Source organism: Acomys minous, assembly GCF_964271855.1.
Source record: "Acomys minous genome assembly, chromosome: 1".
NCBI classification, from domain to species: domain Eukaryota; kingdom Metazoa; phylum Chordata; class Mammalia; order Rodentia; family Muridae; genus Acomys; species Acomys minous.
Window position 1 is genome coordinate 95,540,622 of NC_140483.1, and position 23,274 is coordinate 95,563,895.

At 41.5% G+C, this 23,274-nt stretch overlaps 1 protein-coding gene across 2 annotated transcripts in view; it reads right to left on the minus strand.

Annotated features, from left to right (window-relative positions):
• KIF24 (kinesin family member 24) overlaps nt 1-21,458 on the minus strand; it is a 36,573-nt gene extending 15,115 nt beyond the window's left edge. For both annotated transcript variants that reach the window (XM_084775499.1, XM_084775500.1), the window contains exons 1-6: nt 21,315-21,458; nt 20,423-21,063; nt 16,289-16,472; nt 12,893-12,990; nt 11,805-12,020; nt 8,081-8,168 (exon numbers count right to left, since the gene is read on the minus strand). In XM_084775499.1, coding sequence (XP_084631625.1) covers nt 8,081-8,168; nt 11,805-12,020; nt 12,893-12,990; nt 16,289-16,472; nt 20,423-21,036 — 1,200 coding nt within the window. In that variant the 5' untranslated portion in view covers nt 21,037-21,063; nt 21,315-21,458. The remainder of the gene's footprint in view (nt 1-8,080; nt 8,169-11,804; nt 12,021-12,892; nt 12,991-16,288; nt 16,473-20,422; nt 21,064-21,314) is intronic.
• Between the last annotated feature and the right edge of the window lie 1,816 nt (nt 21,459-23,274).

Sequence of the window (23,274 nt, forward strand, 5' to 3'; positions counted from 1 at the left end):
AAAACCAACTAATTAAAGATAAGTTCTGGCTAAGTGTGGTAGTGCACGCCTTTAGTTCCAGCACTAGGAAGGCAGAGGCAGGTGGATTGCTGTGAGGTCCAGGGCAGCCTGGTCTACAGAGAAAAGTCCAGGACAGCCAGGGCTACATGAAGAAACCTTGTCTCAAAACAAAACAAAACAAAACAAAACAAAAAACCAAAAAACAAAAAAACCAAAAGAACAAAACAAAACAAAGCAAAACAGTCTGGGCTGGGAATATAGTTCAATTGGTAGGGTTGGTGGAGTGCCTGCCCACATGTATAAAGTCCGCGTTTTAGTGGCGCACATCTGTAATTCCAGCACTTGGAGAGGCAGAGGCAGGCTGATCTCCGTGAGTTCCAGGATAGCCAAGACTATACAGAAAAACCCTGTCTCCTGAAAAAGAAAACAAACAACTCCCCTAAACAAAACAACAACAAACCCCAAACCACCGTGGTTTTGATCCCAACACTGCACACACCTGTCGTCCTATCCCATAGGAGGTGAAAGTAGGAGGATCAGGAGTTTAAGGCCACATGGCAAGCTCAATCGAAACCAGCCTGGTATACTTGACGCCCTGTCTCAGAAACAAAAACAGAAAGAATTTCTCACTCTTTGCACCGCCCCCTACCCCCACCCCCGACAGGGTTTCTCTGTATAAGAGCCCTGACTGTCCTGGAACTCTCTTTGTAGACCAGGCTGGCCTTGAACTCACAGCGATCCACCTGCCTCTGTCTCCCAAGTGTTGGGATTAAAGAGTACAGTGCTCTGCTTGATGTACACCTGCAGGCCAGAAGAGGGCATCAGATCACATTACAGATGGCTGTGAACCACCATGTGGTTGCTGGGAATTGAACTCAGGATCTCTGGAAGAGCAGTCAGTGCTTTTAAGCTCTGAGCCATCTCTCCAGCCTGAATTTCTCACTAATTAATACCAGCCAGCATTTGGAAGGCAAAGAAAGGCAGATCACTGTGAGTTCAAGGCCAGCCTGGTCTACATAGTGAGTGCCAGACTAGCCACGGCTACATAGTGAGACCCTGCCTTAAAAAAAAAAAAAGGAGATGAATGGGACAAAGTCCTAGAACGCTGTAGCAGAGAACTTACAGCACGATTCTGGGAGTTCAGAGGGACAGAAATCTGAAAGGAGTGCAGGCAGTAAAGACTGTTGCATGCATTTCAGATGAGGACAAAGACACTACTGGAATTAGGACTAGAACCAGAAGCCATTCATGTTACATTCTGGTAAGAATTTGTCTATATTTTGTTGATGCCCAGAAACCTGGCAAGAGGACAAACTTAAAGGTGACTTAAATTGACAGGGATGTTCAAGAAAGCACAGTTAGCCGGGCATGGCATCCAGGATAGCCAGGGCTGCACAGAGAAACTCTGTCTTGAAAAAAAGAAAAGAAAAAAAAGAAAGCACAGTATTCAGGCTGTAGCAGTTTTCAGCTAGATTTATAGTAACAACCAGGAACAAAAAGCAGAGAAGGAGTTTAAAAACATGTATTTTGGCTGGACTAGAGGAGTGAGCTGAAAGCTGTGAGTAAGGAGGGTGGGGTTATTAAACAAATTAGTGCCGTTAAAAAGAACCGAGGGCTGGGAAGATGACCCATTTGGTAAAGTATCTGTCATGCAAGCTTGAGTTTGAGTCATAAAGCCTGTATTAAAAAGCCAGGTGTTTGCTGAGGAAAGGTGCAGGAAAAGAGCAAAGCCAGCTTTTGGAAAAGGCCATGTGGAGCCTGTAATCCCAGCACTCAGGGAGGCTGAGGCAGGCGGATCATTGTGAGTTCGAGGCCAGCCTGGTTTGTACAGTGAGTCCAGGACAGCCAAGGCTACACAGAGAAACCCTGTCTCGGAAAACAAAAATGAAAAAAAAAAAAAAAAAAAAAAAAAAACCAAAAAACCAAAAAACCAAAAAAACTGGGGGATCTAGCAGTGCCTGCCTTTAATTCCAGCACAGAGAAACCCTGTGTTGAAAAAAAAGGCGGGGGGGGGGGGGGGAGGAGATTTGGGGATCTACTGGAGAGATAAAATAAAAACATCTGTATTATGAAACAGCCACAGCCTTTGGAGCAGAATGTTATGATTTGAATAGGAGATATCCCCGATATGCTCATGACCTGGACACTTAGTCCCCAGGTGGTAGAGTTATTTTGGGAACTTATGGAAACTTCAGGAGGTGGGGCCTGGCGAGAGGAAGCAGGTCACTGGGAGTGTGTCCTTTGAGTCTATTATTTCTGGCCACTTCCTGTCTCTACTTCTGGTTTCTCTCCTCAGTGGCATGAACCTGTTCTTTGCTGCACCTTCTGTTTTCCCCCCAAGTTTATGGGGGTAAGTAACCACAATCTGAACCCTATAAAACCTTGAGCTGAAAGATATTTTGTCACAGAAATGAGATAAATAACTAAGATAGTATTTAAATCACCCAGTTTATAAGATAGCTTGCTAAAATGTATTTTTCTATTTTTCTTTCTTTAAGGTTGTATGTGTGTGTTAGTGATAAGCATGTAGAAGTGTGCTTGCCCACGCAAGTGTGCATGGAAGTCAGATGCTGACATCAGGATGTCTTTCTTCATATACTTTCCTATTTACTTCTTAGTTATTTATTTGAGAAAGGTCTCACTGTGTAGTCCTAGCTGACCTGGAAATTGTTTTGTAAACCAGCCTGGCCTTGAACTCACAAAGATCTGCCTGCCTTTGCCTTATTGCTAGGATTAAAGGTGTGTGTTCCCATGACTGATTATCTGTTTTTGTTATCACTGTTTGTTTAAAGATCTTGCTATGGGAGGCTGGAGAGATGGCTTATTAAGAACTCTGTCTACTCTTCCAGAGGACCAAGGTTCAATTCCCAGCCACCCACATGGCAGCTCACAACTGTCTCTAACTCTACCCAGTTCCAGAGGATCCATGGACACTCTCACATGGACATATATACAGGCAAAACACCAATGAACATAAAATAAAAATTAAAAAGGGCAGGGGCTGGAGATATGGCTCAGCGGTTAAGAGCACTGTCTTTTCTTGCAGAGGTCCTGAGTTCAATTCCCAGCAATCATGTAGTGGCCCACAACCATCTATAATGAAATTTGGTGTTCTCTTCTGGTGTGCAGGCATACATGTGGGCAGAAAACTGTATAAATAAATAATAAATAAATAAATAAATAAATCTTAAAAAAAAAAAAGAGCTTGCTATGTAGCCCAGTGTCATCTAGAACCTGCCCAAGCCAACACCAAACTCATAAACTCATATTCCTTCTACCTCAGCACTACCACACTGCTACAGATTACATGAGAGTTGGACAGGGTGCTATTCATTGTAGCACACTTGCCCAGCATGCACACGATCCTAGGTTCAGTCTCCAGTATTGGGAGCAGGGGAGCACCATGCATGGTGCCAGATGCCTCTAACGCCAACACTGCAGAGGCATGTAGGAGGACTGCCAAAAGTAACAACCTGGTCAGCATGTTGAATTCCCAATCAGCCAAGGCTATATAGTAAGACATTGTTTAAAACCAAGTTATGAGAACTAAAAAGATGGATATGTAGAGCACACAGTATGACCAGAACATGGTAAGATCACAATAGCAATTTTCCAAAGACAGAAAGACCTGACATCTGTATGTAAATTTCTAAAACAAACTGTTGTCTTCATCAGAATATGGGAATATAGTTTTGTAAATCATCAGAGATGCCACAGGTTCCTCAGTACACATCTAAAAAGAAAAGAAGGAAACGGGGGAATGGGAAGGAGAGCCAGAACCTCCATCTTTATCTGGCCATGAGACATTAACCACTGAGGTTTCCTGAGCCAGAGCACTGCAAGCACTGTAATGGCCACGTTGTGAAACCCCCGAAGACCACCAGGAATCAGCCGGATGTAAATTACCCAGTCAGTTCAGAGCCTGAGCCGGCAGCACCCTGTGAGGACGGAAGATGGCTGCCCCTAGGGCTAGGGGAAGGGAGTTTTTAAAGGAAAAAGCTGCAGGGTTTGTGTGTGTGTGTGTGTGTGTGTGTGTGTGTGTGTGTGTGTGTGTGTGTGTGTGTGTGTCCCCGTGTCCAAGCCTTGCTGTTACATGATAGGTTAGAAGGGTACAAGAAAGCTTCCCTTTAAGCGGATTGGCTGGGGAACCAGGGCCAGACCGCAGGAGGGAATTTTTCATTTGTTTTGGTCACTGTGACCTGTAGCTCTGATTGGTTGGCTCCGGGTTCAAGCTCCTAGGAATGGTTACTAGCTGTATGTTTGCAGCTCTCCCTAGGGCAGAAGGGGTGGTCAGTGCTCAGGCCCTGAACACAAAATGGCGTTGGTTTGGTCTCTACAGCACTTGAGTGGCTAGTGCTGCGCATGCTGTCCTTGACCTGAGAAGCAGTGGCACTGTGTACAGACAGTCCCCAAGAGGACATGATGCTCTTGAAGAGAAGCAAGTGTGGTTCCCAGCCACTAAACCATGGGTGAGGTGGGGACTTACAACCCCCAGTAACTTCAGCTCCAGGGTACCTGACAATTTCTGGGCTCTGTGGGCACCTGCACTGAGATGGTATTCATGCACACAAACACACATAAAAATAAAATTTTAAAATCTGTTGGAATGATTTAAATTAAGAAATCTCTGACTGACCAACCAACCAACCAACCAACCAACCAACCAAAACAAAAATAAAAACTTGAGGGGGCTGGAGAGATGGCCCAGTACTTGTTCCTCTTATATAGGATCCAGTCTCAGTTCCCATCATATATATACATGGAGGCAAAACACTCACACATAAAATTTTTAAAAAATCTTGAATCCAAATCTGAGCAATATGTTGAGGCAGTTAGTTTTCCATAAAGGCAGGTAGTCAGACAGTCCTAGGAGGACAAATTTCTATAAGAAAGGGAAATCCTGTTTGAAAAAACTGAAGCTGGCGTGGTGGTGCACGCCTTTAATCCCAGCACTTGGGAGGCAGGGGCAGGTAGATCGCTGTGAGTTTGAGGCCAGCCTGGCCTATAAGGGGAGTCCAGGACAGCCAAAGCTATCACAGAGAAACCTTGTCTCGAAAAACAAAAAACAAAACTAACAAACAAAGAAAAAATAGAAAGAAAGAAAAAGAAAAACAAAGCTGGCAGTTGGGCAGGCAATATCAGGTGGCCATGCTGGAGTGAGCCTGAGGGTAACACTTGACGACGACACTTTAACAAGCACATAGGTGATACCTAGGTGGGCATGAACACCGACATCTGAGAAAGTGTAGGTGTGACATTTAAGTAAGCAAGTGCTGTTGTCTCAAGTCAATAAATGTGTATGAGAGTAACCACATCAGGTATCCATTGTTTATATTGACTTTCCTCCTTGATCTCTCCTGCCTTCCTGATTGTAGTTTGTAGACAATAACAAGCTAACAAATGAAAACCTTCACACTTTCTAAAGGAACAATACTTTAGCATAAGACAATGCCATATACTTTCCCAAGAGAGGTTCATATGACCCAGACTGCCCTTTAAGCAGTTGTGGGACTGGTGGTGTGGCTCAGTGGACAGTGCTTGCTTAGCATGTGGGAGGCCCTGGTTTTGGTCCCCAGCACCACAAGAAGGAAGCAGCACAGTTGTGGCTCCAAGGAAAAGGGATTTCCCCATAGTGTCTGTTCCTTTCTGATTTAAGAATCCCAAGGACTAGATCATCTCAAACTCCTAAACAAATGAAAGAAGGCCTGGAGGAGGCAGGGCCAGGAAGACTGCAGTGAATACATCTGTGGGAAACATTTTCTTTCTGACTGTAGCAGAGACTCTGGGCAGCTTGAGAATGCTCAGAGCCCCCACCCTCTGTGTTTTGTCTTTGCCTTTGTAATCACTAGAAAGGGACTCTTAGGTGATCTGCTACAAAGGCCACACAGTTGCTTACTTCAAATTTTAGATCCCAAGACACTTGGCACACAAATATGTAATCTCAGCCCTCACAGATAAGCCAAATCTACCTATCTATCTTGGGAAAAACAAACTCAGAAACTAAGATATTACTAGTTATTAGTCACCTTACCATTTCACACACTGTATTTTTAAGATTTATTTTTATTTTTAGTTATGTGTATCTGTGTGGGTGTGTGCACTTGAGAACAGGTGCCCAGGGAGGCCAGAGGTGTGGGATCCTCACAAACTGGAGCTACACATGGTTGTGGGCTGTCTAAATGGGTACTCTTAACTGTTGAACCATCTCTCCAGCTCCAATACAACCAAGTTTCCCCCTCAACTACCCTCTCCTTGTTTCACTCTATAGCACAGATGGCCTGGCTTATGATCCTCCTGTCTCAGCTTCCCAAATGCTATGTTTATAAGAATGAGCCACCATTACTGGCAATTCTATTTTTTTCCAAGACTTATTTAGTTATTATGTATACAGTGCTCTGCCTGCATGTGTGACTGCCCACCAGAAGAGAGCATCAGATCTCATCATTACAGACGGCTGTGAGCCACCAAGTGGTTGCTGGGAATTGAACTCAGGACCTCTGGAAGAGCAGACAAGTGCTCTTAACATCTGAGCCATCTCTCCAGCCCCCTACTGGCAATTCTTAATACTTGTTTTGAAAAAGCAGTAACAAAATTAACCAAATACCCTATTATGTGAGTAAACACAGCTCTGTAAGTAGTCAATTTTAAGCAAACAATCCAGAAGATATACCATAAACATATTAATCCAGTGAGTGTTGTTTTTACTTTCTTAAGAAAAACTGATCCCTAAAAATTTTGTACTTACTATAAATAGTACAGTACAGTGAAAAGGGTGTTGCTACAGAGTTGGTAACTCGGGGCTGGAAGCTGGCCCTTAGCTTTAGTTTGCTCATCTGGAAGATGAGCTTTATAATATGTATCTTACTTAAATCACAAGGTATTTGGAAAAAAAACTCCAGCCAAATGTTAGACAGCTAAATGTTCAGGAGACATTTGTAGTTAACATTAAAACATAACGAAAGCTGAGTGAGGCAGAACACACACTCAATGCCAACGTTTAGCAGACAGAGGGAGGCAGATAAGAGGTCAGCCTGATCTACACAGTGAGCTCCAGGACAGCCAGGGATAACATCAGAGACCCTGCTTCAAAAATAAATAAATAAATAAATAAATAAATAAATAAAAAAAAAACAAAAAAAAACAAAGAACTCTGTATGGTGGCTCCTTCATATATTCATTTCCCTTGAGGCGGAAGTGAGAAGTTCAAGGTCACCCTGAACAGTAGGTTAGAACATAAGTTGGAGGCCAGCCTGAACTATGCAAGACCTTATCTTGGAAAAAAAAAGTTAAGCTACTTTTTTAAGTGAAGAAAAGGGTCCATGACTGATCTAATATAAAGCCGGGGGTTGAGCTCAGCAGCAGAGTACTTGCTCAGTGTGTATAAGACAAGGGTCTGATCCCCAGCATCTTCCTCCCCAAGAAAGCCAGGCTAAGGGTCACTAGAAGAAGGCTCACTAGAAAGATGTTTGTACATAAATCAATAAATGACTTCTGAACAAGCAAAGAACAACTACCAATCACAGAGTCAGTGTTTGTGTATGCTGCGGATAGTAAAAGGGCTCTTATTTTTTGTTCATATACTTCTGTAGTGCTTAACAGTGAGCAAATACTGCTTTTGTTATAACAAATGGATAGCTTTTAAGAAAGAAGCAGACTTCAAAATTTCTTAGAAGCATACATAAAAACTAATAAAATTAGTTGCCTTGGGAAAGGGAATTTCCCATTTCTTTGGATTCTGAGAGCATGTGAGAGCACTGCTTAATAAGTTTTTATTTAACGTAAGAGCCCTTGCCTTTAGCAGCTTTCTCCTGAACCCACTGGCACAGAGAATATCATCAGAGTCTTCGAAGCTGGCCATGAGCATCTTTGTCATGCTTGCTTTTGTGCCACATGCCCTGCCTATCACTCTATGGCACTGTGGAGAAATAAGCTATCCTCATAAGGTGGCTCACACGTCACAAGTGTGAAGTGGTGTCTTCGCCCTCTACTTTGATCTGAACCATCACACCTGCTAGGAAGCAAAATGGACTGTTTCCCCTGGGCTGAGGCTGCTCTGTGGGTGAGGACGGGGAGGAATTACCTGTAAGAGGAGCTCCACGCTGTCCACTTGCAGTTCTCGAAGGCCGGCTATCTGCACCACATGCTTGCTGTCTTCTCTAGCAAAGAGCCTGCAGATACAAGACCGTAGTTGACATGATGCCGGTGTGTCTAGCTGGCACGACGCTGGGCGTGTCCACCGCTCTCCCATCACATAGGGGTTCTGTCATTTGGACAGTGTGGCTCTGCTTTCCCCTCCCCAGCTTCAGACTACTGAGGTGGTTCTGCCGTGTAAACAATTCAGTATCTTTGACTAAGACCAAAAGAACGAACGTAAAATGTGGGTATATCCCAACCCCTGGATGGCAGCATCCTGGCTAATAACTAGTGCAGTGGTGGATACGGGATCTTTGCTAAACTTAAGTTGTGGTCTCCTTGTTAGATGCTGTCTTGACGAGAAAGCATGAGGTCCAGGGAGCCACCGCCGCCATTTTGTACCTAAAAGGAACTAGCTTCAAGAAGAAGCTAACAAGTCACAGAGAGATGCAGAGTAGCCACATCGTTATCCCCGAGCGATGGAGCAGAATATCCATGAAGCCGTCCTAGCCTTCCAAGTTATCTGAGCCAATGGTTTCCCTAAACAAGGACAGTAGGAGTGGGGTTTTGTTTTTATAATTTGTAACAGGAGTGCTGATACATATTTTTGTTTTGTTTGAGACAGGGTCTCACTATGTAATTCAAGTTGGCCTCCAACTTGTGATCCTCCTGCCTCAGCCTCCTAAGTCTCACTCCGGTAATTCTTCTAAGAAGGTAAGGGAGGGGATGCTGCATCTGAACACTCAGATCTGAAACAGGGTGACAAATGACTACAGACTGCCACCAACATTAAATCAGGTATACCAAAAGTAGGTATTAAATCTGCTCAATATTTCAAAATTATTTTTACCCTTTAGTAAGATACTGACTAAGGCTATGAATGAAATTCTATTCTGTATTAGAGAGAAAGAGAGATATAGAAAAAGACTGAATTACTTTCTCAAAAAAAAAAGTGTGTGTGTGTGTGTGTGTATGTGTGTGTGTGTGTGTATTTCTGTGAATTCAAGGCCTGCTTGGTCTACATAGTGTATTCTAGGCCACCAAGAGATACATAGTGAGACACTGTCTGAAAAACAAGACAAACAAAAAATATTTTTTCTCAATCTAAGCTTCATTGCAAGTTTCCAAACTTTACAGAATAGTAAGAGGAAAACCATCTTGCCTGTGCCCATGCTCTCAGAAAACATACCAAAATGCTCACACTTCTAAAACAAAAGACAAAACCAACCCCCTCATATTGCTCCTCAACATGTCACCTGGATTCGGACTCTGAGCTGTTCACCCCAGGAAGGTTCATAACAGACAGCCAGCCTAGTATGCTCACACAGATACACATGCATCAAGATGGAGATGGCTCAGTGGTTAAGAGCACTTGCTGATCTTCCAGAGTTCCCGAGTTTGAATCTCAGGACCCATGTTGGGTGATTCACAACTACCTGTAACTTCAGTGCCAGAGGATCCAGCATCCTCTTCTACTCTCTGTGAGCTCCTTCACATATACGACACACACACACACACACATACACACACACACACACACACACACACACACACACACACTTTTAGGTGGCATATGCCTTTAATCCCAGCACTTGGGAGGCAGAAGCAGGTGGATCCTGTGAGTTCAGAGGCCAGCCTGGTTTACAAAGTGAGTTCAGGACAGCCAAGGCTACACAGAGAAACCCTGTCTTAGGGGAAAGGGGCAGGGGAAACCTATATATATGTATCTGTGTGTGTGTCCCTTTTAAGGTAAATCTATGAAAACAACATATTTTCTGAATTTAGCAGAATTTACTTAACAACCCTTAGACTTTATTTACTAGTTTAAGAAGCAAATTAAAGCTGGGCATAGTGGCACATGCCTTTAGTCCTAGCACTTGGGAGGCAGGGAGATCTCTAAGTTTGAGACTAACCTGGCCTACAAAATGAGTTCTAGGACAACCAGGACCACACAGAAAAACTGTCTGGAATCACCCTCCCCCCCAAATCAGCAGTAGCAAATTTAGCATATCAGGCTTAGAAGGCCCTGCTTCTATATCATGTGGGCTGCAGGGATCAAATCCAGACTGTCAGGCTTGGTAGCGGGCACCTTCACCAACTAAGCCATCTCACTCATCTTTTTAGTTTAGGGGTTTTTTGTTGTTGTTGTTTTTAAAAACAAAACAAAACAAAAACAAAAAAACACAAAGTCTTAGTCCAGCGCCCAGTCAAGCTTGGAACTCACTATACAGACCAAGATAGCCTCAAACATGCAGTGGCCCTCATGCCTCTGCCTTCCAAGTTCTGGGAAGAGAGATATGTGCTGCTGTACCTGGCTTACAAAATATCTTATTTAAAAACATCAAAATAGCTGGGTGCGGTGGCACAACCTTTAGTCCTAGCACTCAGGGAGGCAGAGGCAGGTGAGTCTCTGTGAGTTCGAGGCCAGCGTGGTCTACAAAGTGAGTCCAGGACAGTCAAGGCTAACACAGAGAAACCCCATCTTGAAAAACAAAATAAAACAAAACAACAACAACAACAACAACAAAAAGCTGAAGGTAGGTCAGTGGGATGGCGACCAAGCCTGATCATCTGAGTTCCATCCCTTAGACCAGTGGTCCTCAACCTGTGAGGCTGCAACCCTTTTGCAGGTGTGTGTGTGTGTGTGAGAAATCACCCTTTCACAGCAAAGGCCATGGGAAAACATATTTACATTATGATTCATAACAGTGACAAAATTACAGTTATGAAATAGCAACAAAAATAATTTTGTGATTGGAGTCACCACATCCTGAGGAACTGCATTAAAGGGTCGCAGCATCAGGAAGGTTGAGAACCACATGGTGGAAAAATGACTCCTACAAGTTGTCCTCTACACACACACACACACACACACACACACACACACACACACACACAGCTAACAACTGTCTGTAACTCCAGCTCCAGGGATTCTGATGGCTGCTTCTGGCCTCCATCGGTACCAGGCTTCACATACACGACATACATGCAGGCAAAACACCCACATACACACAATAAAAATAAATGAATATTTTTATAAAGTTGGATGTGAAGAAAAAAGGCTTTTTTGGGGGGCAATTTTAGAAAACTGTCATTAAGTTTAAACTAACATTATTTAAAAGGAAAATATTTAAGTAAATGTTGCTTTTTTTACTTTCTGAAATTATAATCTTTTTCAAAGAAAAAAAGGGAGGAGTCTTGAGTGATACTAAGATAGCGTTTTGTTGTTGTTTTATAGATTAGTGAGAACTGAAAATATGGACTTCCAGTGGCAGAATGACTGTAAAGCATGTATCAGGCTCTAGATTCAATCCCACACTGCAAAGATATTCATGGATGGCCAATTTACAATTTCCTCTAGCTGAATGAACCGTTTAAACAATATGCATTCAGGCTAAGCACAGTGGCAAGGTCTTTAATTCTATCACTTGGGAAGCTGAGTCAGGATGATGACAAGGTCAAGGCTCCCAGGCAAAGCAGCAAGTTCTGTACCAGACAGGACTGGACGGCCAGATGATCTCAAAACAGAAAAAGGAAGAGAAGGTTAGGGAACATGCAAGAGTCTGCCATTTCACAAAAGTGCCTCTCATTAAAGTTATGTGATCCAAATAACCCTGTGGCACCCTGGTCAGTGATGTGCAGTCCAACTGCTTCTCACTATTATTTGGTACCTTTTCCGTCTATTGAGGAGGTCATAAAGTTGTCCGCAGTAGATCTCATAGAAGCTGATCCACACAAAGAGGCTCCTCCTTGACTGGGGGACTTTCAGCTGCCTGAAGATATCTCTGGCAGCCAGAGCATACAATCCTGGGTTTTGATGAGTTCCTATCATGGTATAGGTTTTCCCAGCACCTGTTTGTCCATATGCAAAGCAAGTGGCATTGCCTCTGGGGGAAGAATACATAGAATTATTTATAAATTTTAAAGAAAGGATAATTTATACAGAGATATTTAATGACAAGTCAGGAAGAAAAGGAATCTTTGAAGAAATTAAGCATATAATTCTTTAAGGAGAGGAAGGCTTTACATTATGAACACACAAAAAGTAAAGACATCCTCAAACAAGATATGTTTTCTTAAAGGAATTATTTTATAGAACTGATAATACTACACACATCAACTGTTGAACACTAGGAAATAAGGACTCTGAAGACCACTTGAGCTAGAGATATAGCTCAGTTGGTAGAGTGTCTGCCTTGTACACAGGAGGCGATGAGTTCAATTCCCAGCACACACACACTGAGCAACAAGCACTTACCAAGTCTCTATCCCACATAAGATGCTTAGATGGATCTTAGAGACTTTGTCCCTCTGTCCTTTTCCACTCTGTGTTTTGCGTTTGTTGTTTTCTGACACCTCTCACTGTAATCCCGGCTGCTCCATGTAGACCAGGCTGACCTTGAACTTGTGTCTATTTTCTCACCTCAGTCTCCCAAGTGCTTTGATAGTCCAAAGGTCAAGTTAAATATAACCACTTACATCTTTTATTCTGAAGATACTGACAAAATTAAACTATTGAGAGCTTTTACTTTCCCAGGAAACAGAGAAACAGTATCTCCAGTGTACGAAGAAATTTTGTTGCAAATTTCTCAATGTTTGGTATATCCTATGAATCTAGAGAAGTCTAATTAAGTTTATTAGGTTACAACACAATTCATATTTAATTCAAAAGAACTAAGATAGCATCCATGTATTAATAAAGAAACACAGCTCATGGAGTATAGAAATTAAAGTAAGAGAAGCAACCAGTTTGTCTCACCCGTTGAAAATATGCTGAATGAGAGGGTGAGCAGTCTTCAGGTATACATCTTGATTGCTGCATGCCTCACCAAAGACTTCATCAAAATAAAAAACATGCTGAAAAATAAACTTGATTTTTATAGAAACACATTTGCATTTTCACCACCACTGTTCTATTAGCACATGGAAAAAAGCTAAACACATTTCTTTCTTTCTTTCTCTATTTTTATTTTGTGTGCATTGGTGTTTTGCCTGCATGTATGTGTGAGAGTGTCCGATCTTGGAGTCACAGACAGTTGTAAGCTGCCATGTGGGTGCTGGGAATTGAACCTGGGTCCTTTGGGAGGCAGAGGCAGGCAGATCTCTGTGAGTTTGAGGACAAACTGGTCTACAAAGCAAGTCCAGAACAGCCAAGGCTACACAGAGAAACTGTCATGAAAAACCAAAAAGAGAAAATAAAAAAAGATAGGGTATTTAATTATGTATACGAATTCTCTGTTTTACTCCCTGAGCAAGTTTTAAAATTAAACCTAAAGAACCAGGATCACTTTCCTTTAGCATCAAGTTCGATACAGGCTTTTTAAGGAGGGGCAAAGAGAAGGTAAGTCCTTCCACTATTTTTATATCATAGCGTTGTCAGGTAAGGACTCTGACCTATGAGAGCAGAGGTCCAAAGTTCAACAGAAAATGCCACAGAATCTATGGGTATTCAATAACTATTGATCAATGGCAATGACAAAGGAGTAAGGTTATTGTGTTTGGGGATAATGGAAAAACACAAAAGATAATATGGTGCCTCTGCAGGGAATTACTGTGACTAAAGCGTCATTAAGGAAGCCTTGGACAGATGGTGATTGGACAGAGCTATCACCAGGGCTATAGTACCCACGAAACTAACTAGCCTTACTACTAATTGGTCATTTAGACTATCTTCAAAGTAAGTATCTTCCACTGAAACCTAATAGATTGTGTATTGATCAACAATCGATGGAGCTGTTAAAATGACTGGGTTGGCTGTACAGTGCCCTAGTAATTTATTGCCCATAGGAGGACTATTGGATTACTCTAAATGCCACTGTGAAACTCAATTTTTGGAAGAACAATGTAAGTTTGACTTCAGTGTGAAAGGATTTACTGAGATAGAATAATATCGCAGCTGACTAAGGTGAACTGCTAGCACAGCCCATTAATCACCACATTTTTCTTGTTACTAGTCACTGGATTTTGTAAGAGAACAAGAGAAAGAATGAATGTCCAATATGAATATTTATGAAGGCAGATTCTTTTAAGGCACAATCAGAATAACAGAAACTCAGGGTTCCAAAATCCTTGCATGTATGTACACATGTATGTACCTATGTGTACACATGTGAAGGCAGATGCTGGGTATCTTTATCACTCTGAATCTCATTTTTTGAAACAGGATCTTTGACCTGAGGCTCAGCAATTGGCTAGACTGGCTAGAAAGCTTGTCTCTTATCTCTCTCGCCCAGTGCTGGGTCACAGCTATCTGCACAATGCGCAGCTTTTTATGTGGTGTTGGGGGCTGAACTTGGCTCCTCCTGCTTCTGCAACCATCTCCTCAGCCCCAAAGATTCCAAAAATCTCAACATACTATGGATTATATGACTTTCTCTCATTTGTGGAGTTTGTTGCTTCTTTATGAGAACTGGTGCATGGGTACCTGCTAGTCTGGAATAAGTTCAACACCAAATTTTTTCTTTCTTTTTTTTTCTTTTTTTTTTTTTCTTTTTTTTTTTTTCGAGACAGGGTTTCTCTGTGTAGCCTTGGCTGTCCAGGACTCACTTTGTAGACCAGGATGGTCTCGAACTCACAGCGATCCGCCTGCCTCCGCCTCTCGAGTGCTGGGATTTAAGGCATTCGCCACTATGCCCGGCTTCAAACTTTTTTCATAGACTGAAATTTTTTATGTGTCTGAGCAGTACTTTATTAAGTCCTTATATGTTAAATATAAAAACATATCCCTAATGACATAAAAATACATTATCCATAACTACATAAAAGACTCATAATCTGGTATATGCTTGTAACCGCACTTAGGATGCTCAATCAGAAAAGTCATGAGTTCAAGGCCAGCTTGGGGTATAGAAAAAGTTCCAAGCCATCTTGGGCTACAGAGTCATACCCTGCTGCAACAAAACTCACACCCAGAAGAATGAATGATAAGCTGTCATTGCCTGCTGTGCATGGAAAGCACATGCCAGTAATCCCAGTACTCAGGAGACAGAGGCAGAGGCAACTGTAAATTCAATCTAGCACGGCGTGCCTAGCAAATTCTAGGACAACCAGCTCCACACTGTGAGATTTTGTTTACAAAACAAACAAGAGCTTTGTTGGTACCCATCTTTAATTCCAGCGCTGGAGAGAGAGAGGCTGAAAGATCTTTGTGAGTTAAGGCCAGCTTGGGCTACACAGTGATAGTCTGCTTCAAAAAACAAACAACAAAAAGAAATAAAAAAGCACCAGGGCAGTGGTGGTGCATACCTTTAATCCCAGCATTCAGGACTCAGAGGTAGAGGCAGAGGCAGGCAAATCTCTGAGTTCAAGGCCAACCTGGTTTACAGAGTTCCAGGACAGCCAGAGCTACACAGAGAAACCCTATCTTGAAAACAACAACCACCACCAACAAAACCAAAAAGAAACCAAAAAGTTAAACAAATTAAAAAGGATTTTTGTTATCAAAACAAAGGGTTCACACCGCATGTTGCAGGGGATAAAAGGTGACCAAGCATGTGAGCATTGCTCTCACAATTGGCCAATAACTACTTATTTAAACTTTTAAAAAAATATTTATTTGTTTATTACATATACAGTGCTCTGCCTGCATGTTCATCTGCAAGCCAGAGGAGGGCATCAGATCACATTCTAGATGGTTGTGACCCACCATGCGGTTGCTGGGAATTGAACTCAGGACCTCTGGAAGAGCAGTCAGTGCTCTTTAAGCGCTGAGCCATCTCTCCAGCCCCTATTTAAACTTCTTACTCCCACGTGTGCACTCTTGATTTGCTGTGTATAGTTAAATTCACATAAACATGCTGATGAGTATATGGGAGAGTCACTGCATAATGCAGGAACTATGGATTCCCAACTGTGTACACCATACTAAAGATGCTACATCTTTAAAAAATGAAGCCCAAGCTGTCTATCAATAACTCAGAACAAACACCAAGAGCTGGGCACCGTGGCACATGCTGTGAGTCACAGCACTCAGGATGCAGAGGCAGCTGCATCTCTTTGAGTGCTAGCCATGGTGAGATCCTATCTCTAAACAAACAAACATACTAAAAAACCACCACCTGAACCACAGGCTAGATTTAAAACTCGTTAAACATAAAGCAGAAAACCAACACACTTGATAACATTAGATTGAAACACAGTAAGTGAAAGATCCCACCTGAAGAATATATTGTGTGAGGTCAACTGCTTCTTTTTTCTCATGTACAAGTAGAGTTTCTTTATCTTCTACAGTAACAATGTTAACTTCTCCACGACGCACTTCCCTTACACCTAAAGGCCGTTTTCGAACACAAACTCTGATTTTCTCCATTTCAGTCCAAGGATTCTCTGAGGTGATCTGTCTGATAAATGTTTGCAAATAGACTTTTAATTTTGTGTGTGTGTGTGTGTGTGTGTGTGTGTGTGTGTGTGTGTGTGTTTTGAGATAGGGTCTCTCTGTGTAACAGCTCTGGCTGTCCTGGAACTCTCTTTGTAGACCAGCCTGGCCTCGAACTCGGAGATCTGCCTGCCTCTGCCTCCCAAGTGCTGGGATTAAAGGTGCGCGCCACCACCGCCTGGCTCTAGACTTTAATTAAAAAAAAAAGATTTATTTATTTATTGTATATGAGTGTTTTATCTGCAGAAGAGGCATCAGATCATGTTATAGATGGTATGAGCTACCATGTGGTTGCTGGGAATTGAACTCGGGACCTCTGGAAGAGAAAGTAGTGCTCTTAACCACTGAGCCATCTCTCCAGCCCTAGACTTTAATTTTTAATAAAAGGATTCGATTACTTAAATGGTCAAAGTCAGTTCAATATTCATCAAAATTTGTCCATATTCTGCTACTAAAGACTCCAAGGCCATTCCAAAACCCAAATCCATACCTCTTGTTCCATTTCAACCCAATTTTTGCACTCTTGAACATTTTTCTTGAGCATTAATCTAAATTCTCCCCCCCCCCTCTCTCTCTCTCTCTGTGTGTGTGTGTGTGTGTGTTTTGAGACTGAGTCTCTTGTACACTAGGCTGGGGTCACAGCACACGCATATGCCAGCAGACCCAGTTTATCCGGTGCTGGGCAGTAGACCCAAGGTTTTGTGCACTCCACCAACTGAATTGCATCCCCAAACCCTACATCCCCCTCCCCACCCTTTTGCTAAGTGTCCTAAATTAGGTGGTGGGTTTCAACGTACCTTACCTCCTATTCCTCACAGTTATACTCAGCCCCTCCCTGAGTCTTGTTTGCTTTTCTTTCTGTTCTTGTGCATGGACATATGTGGAGGCCAGGAGAGACCACCTTGGGTGTGGCTTCTCGTTTTCTGAGATAGACTTTTTCACTGGGATTAGGCAAGCATCAGGGGCCCACCCGGCTCTACTTTCTCAGTGCTGAGATTACAAGCATGTACCACCACACTAGCTTCTTCATGTATGCTGGGGACTGAACTCATCCCTACGCTTTCAAGGCAAGCATTTTATCAACAGACCTACCTCTCCAGCCCCGCTTCCTTCTTTTTTGCCCTGCCCTAATATGAATTTATTCACTTGTTAGAAAATAACCATGTATTTCTCCTCAGAACAATTTTATAACTGGTTCTGTCCACTACTAACTCAATCTCCTATTCAATGCATTCTTTCTTTCACTGCATCTGAGGTTAGGGATACAAAATTCACAAGGTTTATTTGCTGAGTCTCATGTGATATGTGTATCTAAGAGTCAATCACTTATATAGAAACATCTCTAAAGCTAGGTTATAAAAAAATAAGATCCATTTTCCTTCTGAAAATAAGATTTTTGAAAGCAGGCTTTTTTTAAATAGGATTTTGTCTATGTAAAAAATTGTTTTGGAATATTAGCAATAAATTGTCCCCTTCTTACAACTTTAAAATTTATTTGACAGTCCCTTATAAAAACCTTAATAGATTTTATAAAAATCCAAAACAAAGTTATATAGTAATATAATTGTTTCAAATAAGCTTTCCAACTGGCTGGAAAAAAAATAATAATGATAAGCCAGGGTCTAAACAGTTTTAAAACAAACCAACAAAATTTTTACTATTCATAGTGCATGAGTATTGTCTTTGGGTTTTTTTGTTTGTTTTGCTTGTTTTTTGTTTTTTTGAGACATGGTTTCTCTGTGTAGCTCTGGCTGTCCTGGAACTCTCTTTGTAGACCAGGCTGGCCTCGAACTCAGAGAGATCCGCCTGCCTCTGCCTCCTGAGTGCTGGGATTACAGGTGTGCGCCACCAGATTTGAAGACATTTTAAAGGATGTTGTACTGTTTCAATTAAGTTATGAGGCTAATGCATCATTTGGGGCATGGGATTTGATGATGAGCACATGGGGATTTGCTGTTCTTTTGCATATGAACTTAACTTTTCACAAGAAAAAGAGAATACTTTAACCCATTATTTTGGAACCAAGTTTACCTTTTGGTTTTATATTATTATCTGTTCCTTTATAAAATTTATTTATTTATATTTTTGTTTTATGATTTACTCTAAACCACTATTTTAACAAGGGCTTGGCGTCAAAAATCTTTAAGTGTTTGGCATTAATACCCTAATCGTAGGAATCACCGAGGACAGAAAATGCTTAGTCCTTCTTATTTTTATTGGTTAGGCTTTGAGTCAAGGTTTTTCCACAGTGCAGGATTACACATGTGCTACGTCCAGCTAGTCATTGTTAGGGTTGTGCAGGGACTCCAGGATGAGTCACATAGACAAAAGGCCTGTGGCTTGGACTCTTAAATTCAAAAGGCAAAGAGGAAAGTGCTCTTTTCCTAGTGGGTACTTTCTGGTTTGTTTGTCTGTCTGAGATAGGGTCTCTCCTGTGGGCAAGGCTAGCTTGAGCTTATCAGCCTCTGGCCTGAGATCTAGGTTTGCTGTCCCATCACACCTGGCACAAATGGTTGTTTGTCCATCATCCCTTACCTTGCCCCTAACCTCTACGAGCCTCCATGTATCTTACTTATCTTCATATCTAGAATAAGACTTCACAGCAATTACTTAATATTTGTAAAATAAATGCAATGGCAATATTTAAGTTAAAATACACATCCTAAGTCATTGTCACCATGACTTAGATGGAGCAGTGAAAAGTAGTGTTTTTTTTTGTTTGTTTGTTGTCTTTCTGTTTTTTTGAGATAGGGTTTCTTTGTGTAGCCTTGGCTGTCCTGGACTTGCTTTGTAGACCTGGCTGGAAAATTAGTATTCTTATAAATATTTTTATGTGTTGTTCAATAAAAAACTAAAATAGTAAAAAAAAAAATTTGTTCCTTTACCTTCCATATTTACAATCTATGATTAAAAGAAGAAAAATAGTACTAAATCATCCGTGCTCTGCTAGAACAATACATTTCAAATTACTATAGGTACTTTCACCTATCCCAGAACTCAGGAGGCAGAGGCAGGCGGAACTCTGTGAGTTCAAGGCCAGCCTGGTCTACAAATTGAGTTTCAGGACAGTCAAGGCTACACAGAGAAACCCTGTCTCAAAAGAAAAAAAAAAGAATTTTATTTTCCCACAACTCAAATATATGATTTTCATAATAACAAGTAATACATTTTAAAAGAACACATTTTTTATTATATCATTATTAGCATTGGGAATTGCTGAGTATTTCACCTCTCAGGGATGTTATTTAAAATTCTATCTTGAAGCACTGGGTGAAACCAGCTTACTGTTATTCTAACTCATGACCTCTAATTGCTATCAAAAGTCCTTACAATTTGTAATCACCAAAGTTCATCTGTTTTTTTAGGGTTGGATTTTTTAAAAAATGCAGTCAAAATCAGGATCCTGTTTCAATGTGTACAGGTGGCCTAACTACTCAAAGAGCTACCCAGTTTAACTACTTGCTCTTTGGCCGTAGGCTGCAAGTCATCCGGCTAGTATGAATTTGAACGCCTTAAAAAATATCCTGTGAACTACGTGATTTCCCCCATTGTAGAAGGCAGGTTAACTTATTTGCGCCTGTGACTACAGCGGGTGTATCATGTTACTCTAGTAAGTAATATAACGGGTCTGCTAGAGGACTACAGCAGACCCTGGGAAGTAGCAGCTGTCTGTTTGATGTACAGGAACAATGTACATCAGCTGTTTGCCATCTGAAACATTCTAGTTTCTCATTAATCTGCTTCTATGTACTTATTGCGATTATTAATGTAAAACATGCTAACCGTCATTCATATGTTATAGTCATTTACTAAGAATTAAGAGTATTTACACTCCTTTGGTTATGAAGGAGAGATCTGTCTGCTTTACGCTGTCTTCCCCCACTGCTCCCAAAAAATGTAAAAATAAATTATTACCTGCCACAAGAATGAGGGATTCCATAGTTATACCCTGAAGCATGCGAGACTCTTTGAATAATGGGCATATCACAATTTCCTAGTTTTGGAGAAAAGTAACTAGATGGGGAGAGTGCAGTGTTAGTTTCTGTTGGCACGTAAGCATCAGCAGCTGAGGCACCCCAGGTTCTCACTCCTGTCTGGCACTGGGAGTCATCTGGTAGCATGTGTTCCAGCACTTTCAGGTGAGTGGACCTCTGCTCATCTGCAGAGAAGTCTGATGAGCTGCACACTGCGCTGCTGGCCATCCTGTCTTTGCTGTCAGCAGGAGAATCAAAATGCAGTTGTCTCCGGGGGCCTGATCTGACTTTCTGAGGCTTGGTGTATAGGCTGCTTGCCTGAAGAGGATGCTCTGGGCTACTGACAGCTTTATCTTCTTCCTGCATAATCTTAATGATTTTGATAAGTTGGAAAAGCCGTTTGCGGTCGTTCATGTCGTGGACTCCTAAACTGGAGTAGTCCTCCATTGTAACCTTGGCTAAGTCATCTATTTTCTGAAGGCCAAGAGCAGTAAAATGAGGATAATACTGTGCAAGCTCAGCTTCACAAAGACATTCATATAACCACGATGCCATTTTTTTGTGACTAGGTTTATATGAGCTCTGAAGAAAAAGAGAAATAGAAGTCATCCATATAGAATAAACAGATTATATGCCTTTACAAATTAAAACAGACAAATATGCAGAAAAGTATTTTCATCTCAATCATCTTCTGAAATGATTAACTAAACAGCATAGTTTTTTATATAGCATATGAACTAACAGTCGTAACAGTTGTTCATCTGTGAAATAAAAATGTTCCCTAAGTATATGTAAGTAAATATATGAACACAGACATAACATAAACCACTTACTTATTGCTTGGGAGTTCCTTCTAATGTTGCAGTATCTGCTTAGCACATGAAACACACTGCTGTAACTTTTTTCCAACCAATGACTGTAGCAGGACTAAATTTAGACCTCCAGCTTAATGGCCAGGCATGTTGCACACCTGCTTCCTATGATTAATGAACAAAGGCTAAGAACTCTTTCAAAATAGAAAGCAGAATAAAGTAGCAGTCACAAGAACTACAAACTAACCCAGCTCAAAGAAAATTGCTGTGTATTGGTAAATAAGACAGAAGTATAAACAACCAATTCAAAATCGACTCACTCAGTTTTTCAAATAATTCTAAAAGGATCATAGATGTCTACTTGAACAGAATATCAATCAAATAATTTACCTAGGAAATTAATGCTACAGTAACAAATTTTAAGGACTATATATTAAAACTTAAAAAAAAAAAAACCAGGAATTTAATTACACACTAGCGAGTGATGTGGTAAGAACAAAAAAATCTTTGTCTATTTTAAGTCAGAACTGGAAGTAGTTCTCCATTATTCCCGTTAATCAAGCTCAAGTTCCTAAGTATATTAAAAATAACTTTAAATTGCATTTTAAAATATTTCATCAGGCCAGGTGTGGTGACGCCTGCTTTTAATCCGAGTACATGGGAGGCAGAGGCAGGCAGATCTCTGTGAGTTTGAGGCCAGCCTGGTCTACAAAGTGAGTTCAGGACAGCCAAGGCTACACAGAGAACCCCTGTCTCAAAAAAACAACAAAACAAAGCAAACTAAAACATTTCATCAGTATTTTGAATGTGTGTCTGTGTGCATATGTGTACATGCCCACATAACTGCACTGTGCTCTGAGGCTAGAAAAGGGTGTTGGATCCCCTTGAGCTGGAGGGCTGAAACTTGAACATGAGTGCTCTGGAAAAATAGTATATACAGTTAACCACCGAGCTGTCTCCCCAGCCCTCTGCTTGTTTTTTGTATAGCCTAGGCTGGTCTGGAATTACCTCTGCAGCCTAGGTTGGCTTTGAACTTGTGGTAATCTTACTGCCTTGACTCCCAGTCACTACAAGCATGAACCACCATGCCTAGCTTAAAAAAATTTTTTTAAATTATTATTTATTTATTTTGTGTATGAGTTTCTGTCTGCATGTATGTCTGTACCCCACATGTGTGCCTGATGCCCACAGAGGCCAGAAGAAGGCAATGGATCCCTTCAGACTGAGGTTACAGGATGGCGTTGTGAGCTGCCATGTGCTGGGATTAAAGGCGTGCACCACCACGCCCGCTGCAACCAGCTGTCTTAACACTGGATCATCTCTCCAGCCCCCTGTATTTTCTTTTTCAAAATAGTTTGCTCCTTCAGAGTTTTCAAAACTCAATTTTTAAAAAAATGCTTTCAAAGTTTTGTCCTTTGTAAGAGGTGTGTGTATGTGTGTGTGTGTGTGTGTGTGTGTGTGTGTGAGAGAGGGGGGGGGGATAATGGGGATAACCAAGGAGCTTTGAATAACTAAGTTTGGAGGAAATATTTAGGCAAAACAAAAGACCACAGGGTCTGAATAACACATCCAAACTGACGCTGGCATCTATTAGTGGTAGGTTTCCCCTCTGCAAAAGAAGCCACACAGTTTCTGCAGGCCTCCCCATTGCATCTAGAATGGCCTTCAGACTTCCCTTGAGCAACAGAATATGGTGAAGTTGGCGGCCACGTCTGGGTCTAGAGAACTGTCATAGCTTCACTGCTGTTGGGATTTTCCTTCTGCCATGTGAAGAAATGTAGTCAGCAGCCAGAGGATCATGCACTGTCACTACACTTTGATATGCAAAAGAAGCCATTTTAGGGTGACAATCCAACGGGAGTTGTGCCACTAGAGCAGTGGTTCTCCACCTGCCTCCTGCTGCCACCCTTTGATACAGTTCTTCATGTTGTGGTGATGAATCATAAATTATGTTGCTACTTCATAACTGGAATTTTGCTAC